Here is a 15,596-nt window from a genome sequence, read left to right as displayed (position 1 = left end):
CCAAGGCTAAATCTGCCTGAGTCAGGGCATTTCTGTCTGGAGACAATACTTTTTCTAGGAATGACTCCTTTGCTCCGGTATGTCTGGGGATGATTCAGAGGGTGTATCACTTTCGATTTACTCCCTGGCCCTTCTTTTGTTAGGGTAGGGTGAGGGTGTGTGTTGGAAGTGGTGATGGGGTGTAGGACAAGCAGTCCTAGATTCCTAGAGATCTGAGCTTTGGACCAGGAATCTTGAGAGGGACCAGAATTCAGGTCCAGCCTCAGATAAGCATCATTCCCACTAAGAAGAACTTGGCCATTCTCTTAGGGAACAATCCCTGCACTTCCTGGGGAGGTAACCATGGACAAAGCAACGGAAAACCGCCAGTGGTTTTTACGGTTTGGCTTGAAACTGGGGCAGAGTTGGGTTTGCCCTCCTGGGGGGAAAAATAACTAATTTGCCCTTTAAACCATAAGCCAAATGTGAGGCAGAGAGTCCTACAGCTTGGGGGCAACAAGGACTTTTATACCCATTTTACAATGATTGGGACAGAGGCTTGGAAAGCTGAAATGATTAAGTGCCTCTAAAGGAGCTTTCCACAGGAAAACAATGGTGGGGAACCTGGGGCCTCAAGGCCACATGTGGCCTTCTAAGTCCTCAAGTGTGGCCCTTTGGCTGAATCCAAAGTTTTGGATGAGGCCAAAGGTTCCCTACCCTTGGGTTGGAGGCTGAGTCTGCTACCATGGAGAGAGCCCCTAGACTCAGTCAGGAAGCTTCCTAGCTGTGGGGCCAGTAGAGAGGTCACTTTTACTCTTTGTCAGCCTCAGTTTCTTCCTCCTCTGATACCTTCTCATGGTATGCAGGTGACCTTCTGGGCTCCTAAAGTCTCTGTCTCTGGAGCACAAATTTTGGTAGGCCCTACCAAGATGAAAAAGCTTTGGATGCAGGCCAGGCAAGGTACTATATTCCTGTCATCTGAAGCCCAAGCTAGTTAGAAGATGCCTGTCACTGGAAGAGTGGCCATTGAGTAATCCCTTGACCACTGCAAAGGGGATGTAGGTCAGGCTTCCATCTGAATCAGTAGAAGGATGACATATATGTGTTAATTATTAATTATTTATATCTAATTAATTATATACAATATGTATATTATATAAATATATAATAATTAATAATTAATCATCTAAGACCTGAGTTCAAATCTGGCCTCAGACACTTTACTAGCTGTGTGATCCTGGGTAAGTCACTCAACCTCTGTCCCAGTTTCCTCAACTGTAAAATGGGCATAAGGATAGTACCTACCTCCCAAGGATTGTGAGGATCAAATGCAATCATTGTAAAGTGATTAGCATAGTCGCTGGCATGCAGTAAGGGCTATAGAAATGTTAGCTATTATTATTTGTTGTTGTTATTAAATATTGAAGCAACATCCCTGCTTTTTTTTCACAGGGGTGAGAATTTAATGAGCGAATGTATGTGAATGCACTTTGACAAGTCCTGTGGGGGGCGGCTAGGTGGCGCAGTGAGTAAAGCACCAGCCCTGGAGTCAGGAGGACCCGAGTTTGGTTCAGGCCTCAGACACAACACCCACACACCCACAACCCCCCCCCCCCGAAAACTAGCTGTTTAACCTTGGGCAAGTTACTTAACCCCAATTGCCGTCCAAAAGGCAAAAAAAAAAAAATGTCCTGTGGGCACGCTGTTGTTGGCATTATCAATTTTTCTTCCAGCTCCCTCAGCCTGAATCTCTCTGCTTTCTCCTCAGCAGTGCCTTCCAAACCCAATCCCCTTCATTGTTCTTCTCACAGTACATGAGTATGGCGTGCAGGCCATATCTGGCCTCAATTCACCCTTTGCCCTGCTGGCCACTACCAATCATGCCTGCATCCTGACTGTTCCCTGGCTTCCAGGTCCTGTCAGGTTTGTGCTAATTCCCAATACTGATAGAAACCTTTCTTGCCTTAGTTTCTTTAGATGTAAAATGGATTCAGCACTCTTGCTTTCTCTCTTATGGCAGTAACTGGGTACACTTCAATAAAGCCAAATGTCCTGGGAGAGGGGGAAAGGAGGATGCCAAATAATTCTTAGACTTTTTTTCTAGGAAAGCAATCCTATCATTCTGTGCTTTGTCTAATGCTTGTCACTGGATCCCTACACCCCCAATTTGCTTTGCCTGACCATGCATATTTGTTATAAGGCTTGTCTTTTTGTTGTTCAATGAGGGAAGGGTGGAAGGGAGAGAAAATAAATGCATATCAGCTGAAAAAAATTAATGGAAAAAACACAAGAGCCTACCTTGCTTCTGGTTGATGTCAGCAGAGCCATGTGTTGGGTGGGAGCTGAAATGTTCATAGAGGGGTGTGATCTGGGGAACTCCATGGGAGGGCTGACCAGGCTTGGTGTGCTGAAAGACATGAGAGAGACAGCCCCCAGCCACCCACCTGTAAACATGAAAATGGTCTAAACCATCTGCAGCAGCCCAGAATTTCTGGAGCTTGACAATGAACTTCATGGTCTCAAAGGAACCTCATCACAGTCTGGGAAGCAAGGTGGCAGAGCAGGCATTCTTAGTCCCTTTTCACATATAGGAAAACTGAAGCCAAGAGAGAGAAAAGGAACGATCTCAAATGGCCTACCTAGCTAGTCACATATCAGGGCTGAGATCCTAGCAGGGCTTCTAGAGCCAGCTCCAACCCTTTAGGAGAGCGCATAGTTAAATTTCTCGTGGGGGCATTTATACCTCAAAAACAGGCAATCGCTACGCATCCACCTCGGTATATTGTTTTGTTGCTCGCCTTGGCTCAAGAAAGTGCTAATGATGCAGGTTAAACTTTTAAAGTGTGTGCCCACACCCCTACACTACTCTATAAACACTGTTTGAGCTCAGCAGGTCTGAGAAGGCTCATGGAATGAAGTGATTACCAAATTGGAGGCCTGGCCACTACAGATAAAAATGATGGTGATGATGATGACAACTGGTATTTATATAGTGCTTTAAGGTCCTATGACCCAGAGCTCTCTCTACCATGCCACACTGCCTCCTACCTCCCTTTATAGCCATCTCTTGGCTCACTTCTTAAACTGCCCTAATCATTGAATGGGTGTTGCCTCAAAGTGAGAACTTAAAAAGGTCAAGGTTTCCCACTGCATCCTGGGTCATCTCCAGTTGCCCGGTCTAGATCTTGCCACTGGACCCAGATGGCTCTGGAAGAGAAAGTGAGGCTGATGACTTGGCATAGCCCTGTCTCACTTAAATTCAATTCACTTGCAACATCTTCCTGATGTCTCACTCCTCTTTGAGGACAAAAGGCAAATGAGACACACAGAGGAGACTGGGTATTCAGAATTAATCCTATTCTATGAGAGGCGCTATAGTCCCACCTCTGACACAGACTGGCCGTATCAACCTGCGCAAGTCTTAATTTAGTCTTTCAGTGTTTTAGGCCAGTGGCTTCATACTCAAAGAAGGTAAGCTGCGTGCTTGACCCCTCTGCTCTAGGCCACTACAGAAATGGTGCCAAGGTTGACTCACTGCTTTCTCCAAGCTGACCCTGATTCCTTCCTGGCTAAAGAAGAGGAGTTAATATTTGTGGAAGGCTCCTAACTGTCCCTTTTCTCTTGGCCATGATCTTGTTGACTAACAAGGTGAGGGGGAGAGAATGGGTGGGGGAGCTTAAAAGAGTCATGTAATCTGTCTCTGTTGTCCCCCCACTCTGCCTAGGACTGGGCTAGGCATCAATTTACCCCAAGCCTGGAATGGACTCTTTCCCCATATCTGGCTTCTGAAGTCCTTCCTTTGTGCCAAGACCCAACTAAGATGTCACCTGCCAGGTGACAGTCATTTCTCCAGCCTCCAGTTCCCCGGCACTTTGTCCTGGGCTCTCCTTCATATTTCTCTTGCCTTCCTTTGTGATATACTTCACCTCTCAGAGCTTTGTGTCTTCATCTGTAAAATATGGCGGTCATACTTGTGTTATCTCCTTTTGTTGTGGGAAATGACTTTGTAAACCTTTAAGTGCTATAGAAACGAGTTATTAATATTATTATTTGATCGGCAATTTCCTTTGTAAAGGGAAACTATCAGTGTTGAAATTCCCTTGATGGAAGAAACTCAGAATCACATCTCTAACACATGACATCGGAGTTGCTTGGAACACTCAGAGGTTAAATGACTTACCCACAATCACCTCTGGTATAGAGGGGAGGAAGGGCTCTTCCTGAAGCCAATGCTGGCTCTATATCCACTGTCATCATGGCGGTCACTGGGGTACCTGTTCTACCCCAGCCCCTTCCCTTGAATGGTAAACTCCTAGAGAGCAAGTATTGTATCACAGCACACAAAGATACTTGTATCCTCAGAGCCCATATAAGAGCCCTCCTTTAGGAGATGTGTAAGAAATCTGCTGAATCGAAAATTGAATTGGATTGAACTGAACATCATCAAAACACTCAAAAGGACTACGTGACTCCCTTACCCCCTTAGGGAAGGGGGAAGGGAGAAAGAGGAAGGATGTAGAATGGAGGGGGTTGATAGAGTAGTTGGATCCCTGAGGGTTCCACTGGGAGGGTTTCCTAGATGTTAGTTTTGGAAGTGGAGGAGGGAGGAAGGGAAAGGGGCAGGGTTTGGCAGAGAACAGGACTGTGGGGTTTGTTTTGGACTGAAACTAGGGCCACAACCAATGAGCCCTTTGGTGGGGGCCTGCTGTGGGAAGTTGACTAAAGGGGCCCAGTGTGGTGGAGAAGCCACAAATAAAAGGGTATGGAGCGGGTAGAGGGGATGCACGAGACCCATAAATAGCCTGGCAATTAGAAGTGGGTGGGGAAGCTATGCCTTAAAGGGAAAGCAGTTGTTAGTTAGCAAAGCCACAGGCTTACCCCAAGCTCTCCAGGGAGAAGCTAGCCCAGCCAGTATCTCCAGAATTGGCGGGGGTGGGGGGGGTGGGGGTGTGTGTCTAGGGACAGCCCAGTCTGCAGCAAAAGAGGACAGAGCCCCTGACTCCTTCTGAATTCAAGTCAAAATGACTCCTTTGGGTATTCAAGGCCCTTCATCATTTGTTCCACTCTACCTCACCAGCCTTCACTCCCAGAGCTCCGCCAACATGCACACCTATGCTGAACCCAAATCACTTCTTTCTGGTGTGTCTCTGCTCCCACTGTTCTCCCTTCTCCATATATCCAAAGTCTACCCATCATCCTTCAACACCTGCCGCCAGGCCCCGCTCCTCAAGGAAAGTCTTCACAGGCTGTCTCAGTCTTCACCAATCTCTCCTTCCTGGAGTTTATTGTACACACTCCTTATCTGGTGTTTAACATAAATATTTTTCACTAAATTTGAACTCCTGTACCTAGCATTCTAGGCCCTCTATAATATGGTTGAAGCCTACCTGTGTAGACAGATCTCATGCATTCTGCTCTACACAGTCTATGTGGCAACCAAGCTGGGACTACTCTTTGTACCCTGAACACATACAGTGTGGTACAGTGGTAGAAGTGCTGAATGTGGAGTCACAGGAACTGAGTATAACTCAGTTTCTGCTAGTTACGAGTGATCTTGGGCAGATCCCTTCTCCTTGGGCCTCAAATGAGGCGTTTGGGCTTGATGGCCTTGAAATGTCCCCTCCCCCAGTTCTAGATCTGGGGTCCTGTCTTTTTTAATTAGATTATTCCTTATTCCCGGAATCCCCTCTGGTCCCCCACTTCACTATTTTGAATTCTTGCTTCTCCTTTAAGAGGCAATTAGAAGGCTCAGTAGATATAGCACTGCACCTGGAGTGAGGAAGTTGTTATTGTCTGGTCCTGTCTGACTCTTTGTGACCCCTGACTCTGTTTTCTTGGCAAAGATACTGGAGGGGTTTGGCATTTCCTTCTCCAGCTCATTTTACAGATGAGGAAACTGAGGCAAACAAGGTGAAGTGACTTGTCCAAGGTCACACAGCTAGTGTCTGAAGCTGAATTTGAACTCAGAAAGATGAGTCTTTCTGACTCTAAGCCCAGTGCTCTATCCACTGTACCACCTTAGCTGCCCAGAGTCAGGAAGACCTGAGTCCAAATCTAGCTTCAGACACTTACTGACTGTGTGACCCTGGGCAGTTCACTTAACCTTGGTTCACCTTAATCCACCAGAGAAGGAAATGACAAACCACCCCAGTATCTTTGCCAAGAAAACCCCAAGGACAGCATTGTGCTGCGGTCTATGTTGGACATGACTGAATAACTCAACGACAACCACCATCCTTTAAAGCTCAACTGACAAACTACATGCTCTAAGGGAACCTTCCCTGATTTGTTCCCTTCCCTTCTTAATTTAATAAATGACCTTCCTCCCCAGACAGCACACATCACTTGACTTCATCCATCTCTAATGCACTTGGCATGTATTATGGTCCCATTCCCTGCTAGACTGTAAGCTTCTTTGCTGGGGGGAGGGGGGGGGAGACTGTATCTGAGGGAAGCACTGTATGGTACCCAGCAGAATGCTCTGCAAGTGGGAGTCTCATAAAGTTGGTGGTGATCGTATTGTTGTCTAAATTGCAATGAAGGATTTCTGGTGTAGTGGAGGGATGATTAGCTTTCAAGTTGGAATCCCAGCTATGACCTTGGGCAGGTCATGGGAGGAGCCCTAGCTCTCTCATCAGTGAAGAAGGGGTTGGACTGGATGATCTATAAGCTTTACCACTTGTGTGACCTTAGGCAGGTATAAATTCTCTGAATCTTAGGATAAGATGGCCTCAAAGATAAAGATATTTTCTAGCTATAAAATCCATGATCCTATGAGTCTGAGCCTGGCTCCCCAACTGGACTAGGAGTTTCCTGTCATATCCACACAGGACGAAGCACAGGGCTGGCTGGGCACATGGTGTGGGGATGATAGGGAAGGGGTGATCAATAAAAACTTACAGATTGAATAGAGACTGGATTCCTTTGCAGTATTGGGTGCCACAGGCAGGCTGGGAGGTAACTTCCCCCAAAGCCCTTCTGGTTCTCAGACTCTTCTGAGTGGAGCTACTGAATGTTTGCTGGGTCCCTGCCCCTGCTTTCCAAACTACCCAAACTTCCTGTCTCGCTCATGCAGGAGGCCACAGCACTCTTACTTTTCGCAGAAATGGCCTATGGTGACATTCAGAGATGACTCATGCCTCACTGAGATAATGAAGATGAGAAGCAGAAAAGAGGGGGCTGTTCTCTCAGGCCCCAGGGCCAAGGTAGCAGTTTGGGAGAGAGTTTACTTCTCCTATCAGCTCCCTTCCAAGGCACTTTGCTGTAACCCTAAGTTGGCCTGCCCCAAACCACTGAATCGTTGACTTGGCTCTGCCCCTGCCTTGCGTTGTGACCTAAGAAAGTGACAGGATTACAGATGTAGAGTTGAGAAAGATCTTAAAGGTAATCTGGCCCAACCACTCCATTTACAGACAAGGAAACTAAGGTGCAGCGGACAAATTAAATGACTTGTTTAGGGCATCATAGATACCAAGAGATAAAGCCAAACTTTGAACCCGGGTTACATGCATCTAAACTTAGCACTCTTTCCATAGGACCACACCATCACAATCTTTGTGAGCCTCATCTGCCACATCTGCAAAATGGGGCTATTTAATGAGTTACCCCAGAATGCTATTCAGGGCCACAACCCACTAGGCTCTGGTCCCTACCATTTGTCTCCCCATTTACTACCTCTGTCGCCTTAGACTAAGGTTAGCTTTTCAAGGTTCCATTTCTTCATATATAAAATGACGGGCATAGACCAGATCCTATGGTTTTCTCCTTGCTTCCTTAGTTTAGCAGGAAAAGTTCAGAGGGGCTGACCCTGTAAACCCTTGGTGATCTGAGTGATCAACTTGAATGAAACTCCACAGCCAAGCTAGCTCTAGCTGGTGGTAAGAGGCACAGGGGACAGGAGGGCCTAGCTCAGGGAACTCCCAAGGGTGTTTTTATTGTTGAGTTGGCTCAATGGTGTTCAGCTCTCCGTGACCCCATTTGGGGTTTTCTTGCCAAAGATACTGGGATGGTCATTTCCTTCTGCAGCTCATTCTGCAGATATGGAAACTGAAGTAAAGAGGGTTAAGTGACTTGCCCAGGGGCGCACAGCTATTAAGTGTCTGAGGCTGGATTTGAACTCAGGTCCTTCTGACTCCCAGGCCAACACTCTATCCACTGTGTTGCCTAGCTGCCCCCAGGGGAAGAGGTCTCACCATAGTCACATTTGCCTCCACAGATAGAGATTTAATGTGACCCACCATTCAGGAAACTAGGGTATAGTCAGGAGAGATAGCCTTCTATTATACAGTATTTCCAAAGTACTTTCTACTTTGACTCATTTATTTCATAATCACATCAGCCCAGAAAGGCTGGTAGAACAAAGACAATTATCCCCATCTTGGGGAAAACTGAAGCTTAGACAGAGTTTGAGGTTGGATAGCTTGTTGATGGTGCAGCCAAGGTTAGAACCTGGATCTCCTGATTCCCGGGGGGGTGGAGGGCTTTTTCTCCTTCTCCCCCTGCCCACTGCAAATCTCCCTTTCCCCCCATCATTCAATCAGAAGCAGGTATGGGGGGAGGTGCAGCTAGGTGGCGCAGTGAATAGAGCACCGGCCCTGGAGTCAGATTCAAATTCAGCCTCAGACACTTAACACACACACACACACACACAATAGCCATGTGACTTTGGGCAAGTCACTTAACACCAATTGCCCTCCAAAAAGGAAAAAAAAAAAGAAGTGGGTATGACAGCTCTTTCCTAGAGAGGTAGAAACTGACAGATGACCCGAGTCTCTGGATACTCAGCCCTAGCCCTACTCAGGGTTAGATGTAGTGAGGCTGAGTCTGGTGCTTGAGACTTTTTGAGAAAGATCTTCATAAAAGTCATCATGCCCAAGCAGTGTCTTTAGAATAACAGATTTGGAAGAAGCTTTAGTGGTCATCTCATTCAATCCTTAGAGAGGCAGTTTATGGTCTAACAGAAAAGAACTGGGTTTAAATCTGGGGGGTGTCACAAGGTAGCTTCAGTGTCCTCATCAGCAAAGGCAGGTGGGTGATAATTACACTCTCTGGGGCAACAGAGGAAACTTCAATAAAAATGAGGACTGGTCATTCTCATTTTACTGGAAGAGAGATGGAGAACCAGAGAGAAGGTTACAGAAGAAGTTAATGGTAGAGCTAGGATTCAGATCCTGGGTTTCCTGACTCCTAGCCTGAGGCTTTTTCCATGAAGCCTCAATTAACTGTGGCTTCTCGGCTTGGGCTGTGGGTGTGGCCCTGTCTCAGTCCTGAGTCCGCACAGCTCTCTGCTGATTACATAATCCTTGGTAGGGAAGATTGTGAGATAATGAAGCCTCAGAGGGCTTCCTAGAGAAGCTGGTAAGACCCAGAGTGGATGATGTCCTTGATTGGAAACTGGGCTTGCTGATTTGATGGCTTGGCTGAAGCTTCCTTTGGGAAAGCCGCAAGCTACTCCCTGCCCCTAGAGACATCTAGTTCAGGTAGGCCTTAGGTCCTATGCCTCTGTGCTGGACCTTTGTATAGTCCATAAAAGAAATAAGCATTTGTCAAAGGCTACTATGTGGCAGACACTGGGCTAAATGCTTTCCAGGTATTCTTATTTGATTGTCACCATAACCCATGGGCAACCCAGGGAGGTAGATGCTGCTATTATCCCTATTGTACAGCTGAGGAAACTGAGTCAAACAGAGGTTAAGTGATTTGCTCGGGTTGGCAGATAAGTGTCTGAGGCTTTATTTGAACTCATCTTCCTGCTTCCAGGCCCAGAGCTCTATCCATTGAGACCCTGAGGGAAGCTAGGGAAACTACCCTAGTGCTTATTGTAATGTAAGGTAATGTATATGTATATATAATGCAATGCATACTTAATAAATGCTCATTAAATTGAATTGAATTGACTTTCAAACTATATGAAAGCAGGCACTTAGCTACCACAGTTCTGTGCACACTTAAATAAATAAAATAAAATAAAAAATTCTGTGCACTTAATGTTTAATGAAATGAAGTTACCTCCCTCTGGGAAGGAGAACTGTTTGGCTGTGAAGGCTATACGGATGGGAATAGAGCACTGGCCCTGGAGTCAGGAGGACCTGAGTTTAAATCTGACCTCAGACACTTAATACTTCCTAGCCGTGTGACCTTAGGCAAGTCACTTAACCCTAACTGCCCTCCAAAAAAAAAGGAAAAACAAAACAACCAGCCAATCCTGAGGCACAAAGAGGGACTTCTGAGGCCCTCCTCATCCAAAAAGAATCTTTCACTGGGAAATCGCAAAGGGCACATGCTCCATGACTGGCAAATCCCAGAGGTAGGTGCATCTCCCTCTTCAACGCCTCCCTTAACGACCCCGCATGAGATCACTGAACAAAGCCCTCTAAGGGGATCTGCCACTGAGCCGTATGTGATTTCTTCATATATATGCGAGATGCCTTTCTGAGGAGAGCCTTTGATGCTCTACTTTTCAGAGTCCTTTTTTGGGAAATAATTTGTATTCCTATTGTGCCTTTAAACTCCAAGTCAAAGGCCATCTTTTCCATGGAAACTTCTTTAGTTCTTCTATCCCTCCTTTAGTTATGGCCTTTCTTCTCCTGGGCATTTGTAGCGGCAAGCACCCTGGCGTCCCCAGGGTGGCTGCGCACACAGGTTCTTGGATCTGCTTTGTTAAAGGAAAGCAACTCAAAATGGGTTAACAAGCTTACCTTAATCAGTCAGACATATAGCGTTTACCTTGTTCAGGGGAAAAAGGTCAGCACCCCGAACTTCAAAGCATACAGGCAGAATTATCAAGACAGAAACAGATCAAGTAGACAGATTTCCAAACTGTCCAACCATTACATCCATACCCAGTCAATATCTGGGTTTCAACATCTGGGTTTTTCAAAGCCGGGGGGGCTCTGGACAACGGCTTCCCAGAATCTATATCAAATCACAGAACACTTCTCAAAGTGAGCCCCCAAAACAAAGCCTCACATCAGGGCTTATATAGCCTTCTCCTGGCTCAGATAATGTAACAACCTTTTGGACCCACTGACCAATCAAAAAGTATCTACTGAAAAAAAAACGAGCCTCCCACCCCAGGCTCCAGGTGCACTTTAGCCTAGGGGCAGGGAAGATCTTTACATTTATATTCTCATTACAGCATTGCATGGCACATTGATTTACATGCCTCTAATGTACTTGGCTTGGACAGATCTGTGATTCCCTTCCCCTAGTATAGATTGTGACACATCCACACTTCTGCATCCTGTGATTCTTGTCCACATTCTCTTGTGAATCCTTTGCCCAAAGTACTCTGATCTTTCCTTAGATCTCTCAATCCGGCATGGACACCAGTGGAGGCCAAGGGCCTCTGACTGTTTATACCTTTAATACAATCACTTGCAAATTGATCACATACTAAGGCAATATTGCATGCTCGTCAGCATTTACATAGCACCTTAAGGTTTGTGAAGCATTTTACAAAGAGTATCTCATTGGACACAACAATCTGAGGATTATTGCCATCCTCATTTTATGGGAGGAAGAAGACAGTTAAGTGATTTGCCCAGGGTCACGTAACTAGTGAGATCAAATTCGAACTCAAGTCTCTGTGACTCCAGGCCTAGAGCTTTGCCACTGTATCTATCATCTAGCTACCTTACGAGACTATAAGGTTCATAAGGTCAGGAACCATATCTTATATGAAGTTCCTATATTGTCCAGCACAGAGCACAATGCTGTTCACAGTTCACAGCAGGCACAAGATAAATGCCTATAATAAATGAGAGTGAATAGAATTCCTACTTTGCCTTTATATATATATGAACAGCTGAAGGTTTGCCATGGGCTTTTCCATAATTACTTTGGGTGAGTTTCACTACAGCCCTGTGAGGCAGGTACAGTGAGTATCATTATCTCCATTTTAAAGATGAATCAACTAATCAACAAGCAATTATTAAGCAGATGTGGAGAAACTTGTGTTTGGTCTTTGGCGGGCAGAGGCCCCTATCAGGGAGGAGCACAGAATCCTAGGTTTAAAGCTGTTTGGGGCCTTCGGAGCCATCTAGTCCAACTCCTTTACAAATGAAGGAAGTGAGGCCAGAAGACTTGGCTAAGGTGACAGTTCAATCCTAGGTCCTCTGATTCCAAATATTTTCATGGTATCCTTTTTCCATCCTGTCTCAGGAATGATCAGGTTAAGCTAGCTGGAAACCAAGATTTAGAGGAAAAAAACACTTCTATTTAGGGGTAACCTCAGGAACTGAAGTGGAAGGAACATGGGACCTAGGGTCAAAAGAGCAGTCGCTGACTCCTGGCTCTACCTGTGTGGCCTCTTCCACTTTCTGGGCCCGAGTAGCTTCATTCTTAACAGTGAGGGGTGTGAATAAGATGGTCTCAAGCTCTAAATCTGTTACTGTGAACAGACAGACAGATGTGCTTCCAGACTCTCCACTCAGGTTCATCTATAGCCAGCTCTCTGACTCCAGGGAAAAACAAAAATAAATAAAACTCCCTCCATTTACTCCAAGAAAGGGACAAATAATAATAGCTCACATTTCTATAGTACTTTAAGGTTTACAAAGCATTTCTTTTTCTTTTTTTTTTACAAAGCATTTAAAAAAAATCTGATCCTCACAACCTTTTGAGATAGATGCTATTATGACTCCCATTTTACAGATGAAGAAACTGAAGTTAAATGATACATAGGTCACATACTAGTCAGTATCTGAGGTAGCCTTCTTGACTTTGTAGTCCAGAAATAGACTGCCTGGAGAAGAGAAGAGCGTGGATGTGAAGAACCAGTGTCTCCCCTGGATCTTGTGGTCACTGGAGATGGGCCATTTGGACCCACGTTACCTGTGTGCTCTGTTAAATTGCCACTTGGTTGGGTCAAAGTTTTTCCCTGGGAAGAGCCACACTGATTGCATGTGGAGGTCCAAGAGCATCACTGATCGGGTATCCAAGGAGATATAAAAGGTCACTGTCCCTGACTAAATGATATCACTCCAGATTGATAGCTCACATGCCACCTTAAAACTTTAAAAAAATCATTGCTATCCCATACATGCACGTGTGGGAGTTTTATCAATGAACAGTTTACAAAGTCTTTTCCCATCCCTTCTCTCATTTGATTATAGCACAGTGAAGAAATCTGGATAAGGATTATTACTATTTCCATTTTACTGAAAACTGAAACTGATGCTCAGACAGAAGGGACTTGCCCCAAGTTACACAGAGATAGTTGCAAAGGAGGAATAGAACCAAGGGTGTGCTAGTAAATATTTAACAACCAGGCTTGGGGCTGGGGGGGGGGGGAGGCGCATAGGACAGGGAGGAAGAAAAGAGAAAAGGAATGTCTACACACACTTTAAAATATAATCTGCTTTAACACTTATTTTTTTACATCTAGACAGTAAACAATAGATCATGCCCAGATCTATGCATATTTCTTAAGTATATATGCTCACAGTGAAAATTAAATAATTGGCTTTCCAAAGCAGAGCTAGCTTTTAGGACCTAAACTCCTAACTCTCAGTTCAGGGATATTTGTATTACAAATCAGAGATATCTCTCTCCCTTTCCCAGGTTCTCTTGAGACCCCAAAGAGCCTGTCTCCTTTTGCTTGTGTTCTGGCCACTCAGATGGGAGCTACAGTCCCAGGGAGTTCTCAGCAGCTACCCCATGGAACCAAATCTGGAACCATACCTCTCTTGGCCTCCCCCTACTCCCAAGTCCTGTTATGACTGACCTGACACGGCCACCAACCAGATACTGTACAAAGTGGCTGAGCTCTCAAGTCTTCCTGACTGCCTGTGGTTTGCACATCTCGCTTGTTGGGGTAACGTATGTACTGGGGAAAGTGTATTAGTCACATCACTTTCAAACTTTCCCTCAATGCTGGCCCCAAATCCCCAAATGAGAAAGTGGGTGGGTGGGAAGGGTGTCTGAGAGCCACTCTATGTTTGTATGTACAGACAAGGAGGGGTTATGTATCCAGAGGTGGGGTGTGTGTGTGTGTGTGTGTGTGTAGACATTAAATTATTTCCTTAGATTGAGATAGCTACACTTCCTTAGAAATAATTTGGCCAGTAGCAATAGCTTCCTTGGGCCCCTCCCAACTTGAAAATCTTGTGATTCATGTCCCCATTCACAGAAAGAATGAAATGGGTATCATTGTGCCTTTGTGAATATATTCTGTGGTAACAGTATAAAAGGTTAAGTGACATGTCAACAATGCTTTTAAGGTTTGTAATCCATACAAGATGATTTAATCTGAAGCTCACAACAGCCACTGGTATGTTGCTGTTTTATCCCCATTTTATGAATGAGTAAATTCAGGCTCAGACAAGTTAAATGATTTCATCCACAGTGTGAGAAGTGTCCACTATACCATGCTGCACCATACTCCGGGAAGCATGTGGCTTAAACACTACCTCTGGCGTTCAGCAGTTTCTGGCACATAAGAAGGGCTGTCTTTTTCCTTCCTTTTCCCAGATGCAGTCATCATTTGTCTAATTTGCCAACCAGTCAGCTGGCATTTCTGAAGAGCCTATTCTATGCCAGTCATTGTTCTAAGCACTGGGGATACAAAGAAGTCCCCTCCCCTCCAGGAGCTCACCGTCTAATGGGGGAGACAACATGCAACAGCCACATGGAAACCAGAGGACAGACTGGATCCACTGGGGGCCTTCTCAGAGACAAGGCACCGAGATTCAGGAGGACTGGGAAAGACTTCTGGCAGAAGCAGAGACTAGCTGAGCCCTGAAGGAATCCAGGGAAGCTTGGAGGCAGAGATGAGGAAGGAGAGTGTCCTAGGCTGAGAGGACAGTAAGTGAACATTTGCTGAGTTGGAAAATGGTGGTGTCACGTTCAAGAAAGGGCTAAGAGGCCAGTGTCACTGAATCACAGAGTGTGGAGAGCAGCAAGGCAGAAGAGAGACTGCAAAGGTAGGCAGGGTTGTAGTCTTTAAAAGGCAGGAGTTTTACATTTGAACCTGGAGGCAACAGGGAGTGCCTGGAGTTTACTGAAATGGGGCTGGGGGGTGGGGGTGGGAATGACAGTGTCCGACTTATTCTTTAGGAAGATCAATTTGATCTCAGAGGATGGACTGGAGTGAGGAAGAGACCTGAGGCAGGGGAACAACCAAAATAGTATTTCAACAGTCCAGGCTTGAGGTGACAAGGGCCTTCACCCGGATGATTACAATGTCAAAGGAGATAAGAATTGGTTAGAAGGTAGAAATAATGGGAACTAACAACTGACTGGGTATGGGAGGGGCTGGGGGAATGAGAACAAGTGAGGAATTTCGGGTGATGCCTAGGCTGTGGGTCTGGGTAATGGGAGAATGGTGCTATCTTTCACAGTCATTTAGAGAAGTTAAGAAGAAAGGAAGGGGTAGGGGAGAAAGATCATGCTCAGTTTTGGACATATCCAGGGGGCATCTAGTTTAAGATGTTTAATAGATAATTGGAGATGTGAGACTGTGAGGTCAAGAGAAAGCCAGACAGATAGGTCTCGGAGTCATCTGCGGAGAGATGACAATTGAAACCATGGGAGTTGATATCACCAAGTGGAATAGTGTACAGTGAGAAGAGGGCCTAGGACTGAGTCTTGAGGAGCTCTCCATGGTTAAGTGGCCA

The 15,596-nt window shown here is 45.6% G+C and overlaps 1 protein-coding gene across 4 annotated transcripts in view; it reads right to left on the bottom strand.

Annotated features, from left to right (window-relative positions):
* TCF7 (transcription factor 7) overlaps nt 1-15,596 on the bottom strand; it is a 122,302-nt gene that overhangs the window by 35,934 nt on the left and 70,772 nt on the right. For all 4 annotated transcript variants that reach the window (XM_069091832.1, XM_069091831.1, XM_069091834.1 and 1 more), the window contains exon 4: nt 2,278-2,386. In XM_069091832.1, the coding sequence (XP_068947933.1) occupies nt 2,278-2,386 (109 nt within the window). The remainder of the gene's footprint in view (nt 1-2,277; nt 2,387-15,596) is intronic.

This window comes from Petaurus breviceps, unplaced genomic scaffold (genome assembly GCF_028583685.1).
Source record: "Petaurus breviceps papuanus isolate PSGF00001 unplaced genomic scaffold, PetGlider_PUasm1.0 189, whole genome shotgun sequence".
NCBI lineage: Eukaryota > Metazoa > Chordata > Mammalia > Diprotodontia > Petauridae > Petaurus > Petaurus breviceps.
This window is presented reverse-complemented; position numbering and strand designations above follow the sequence as displayed.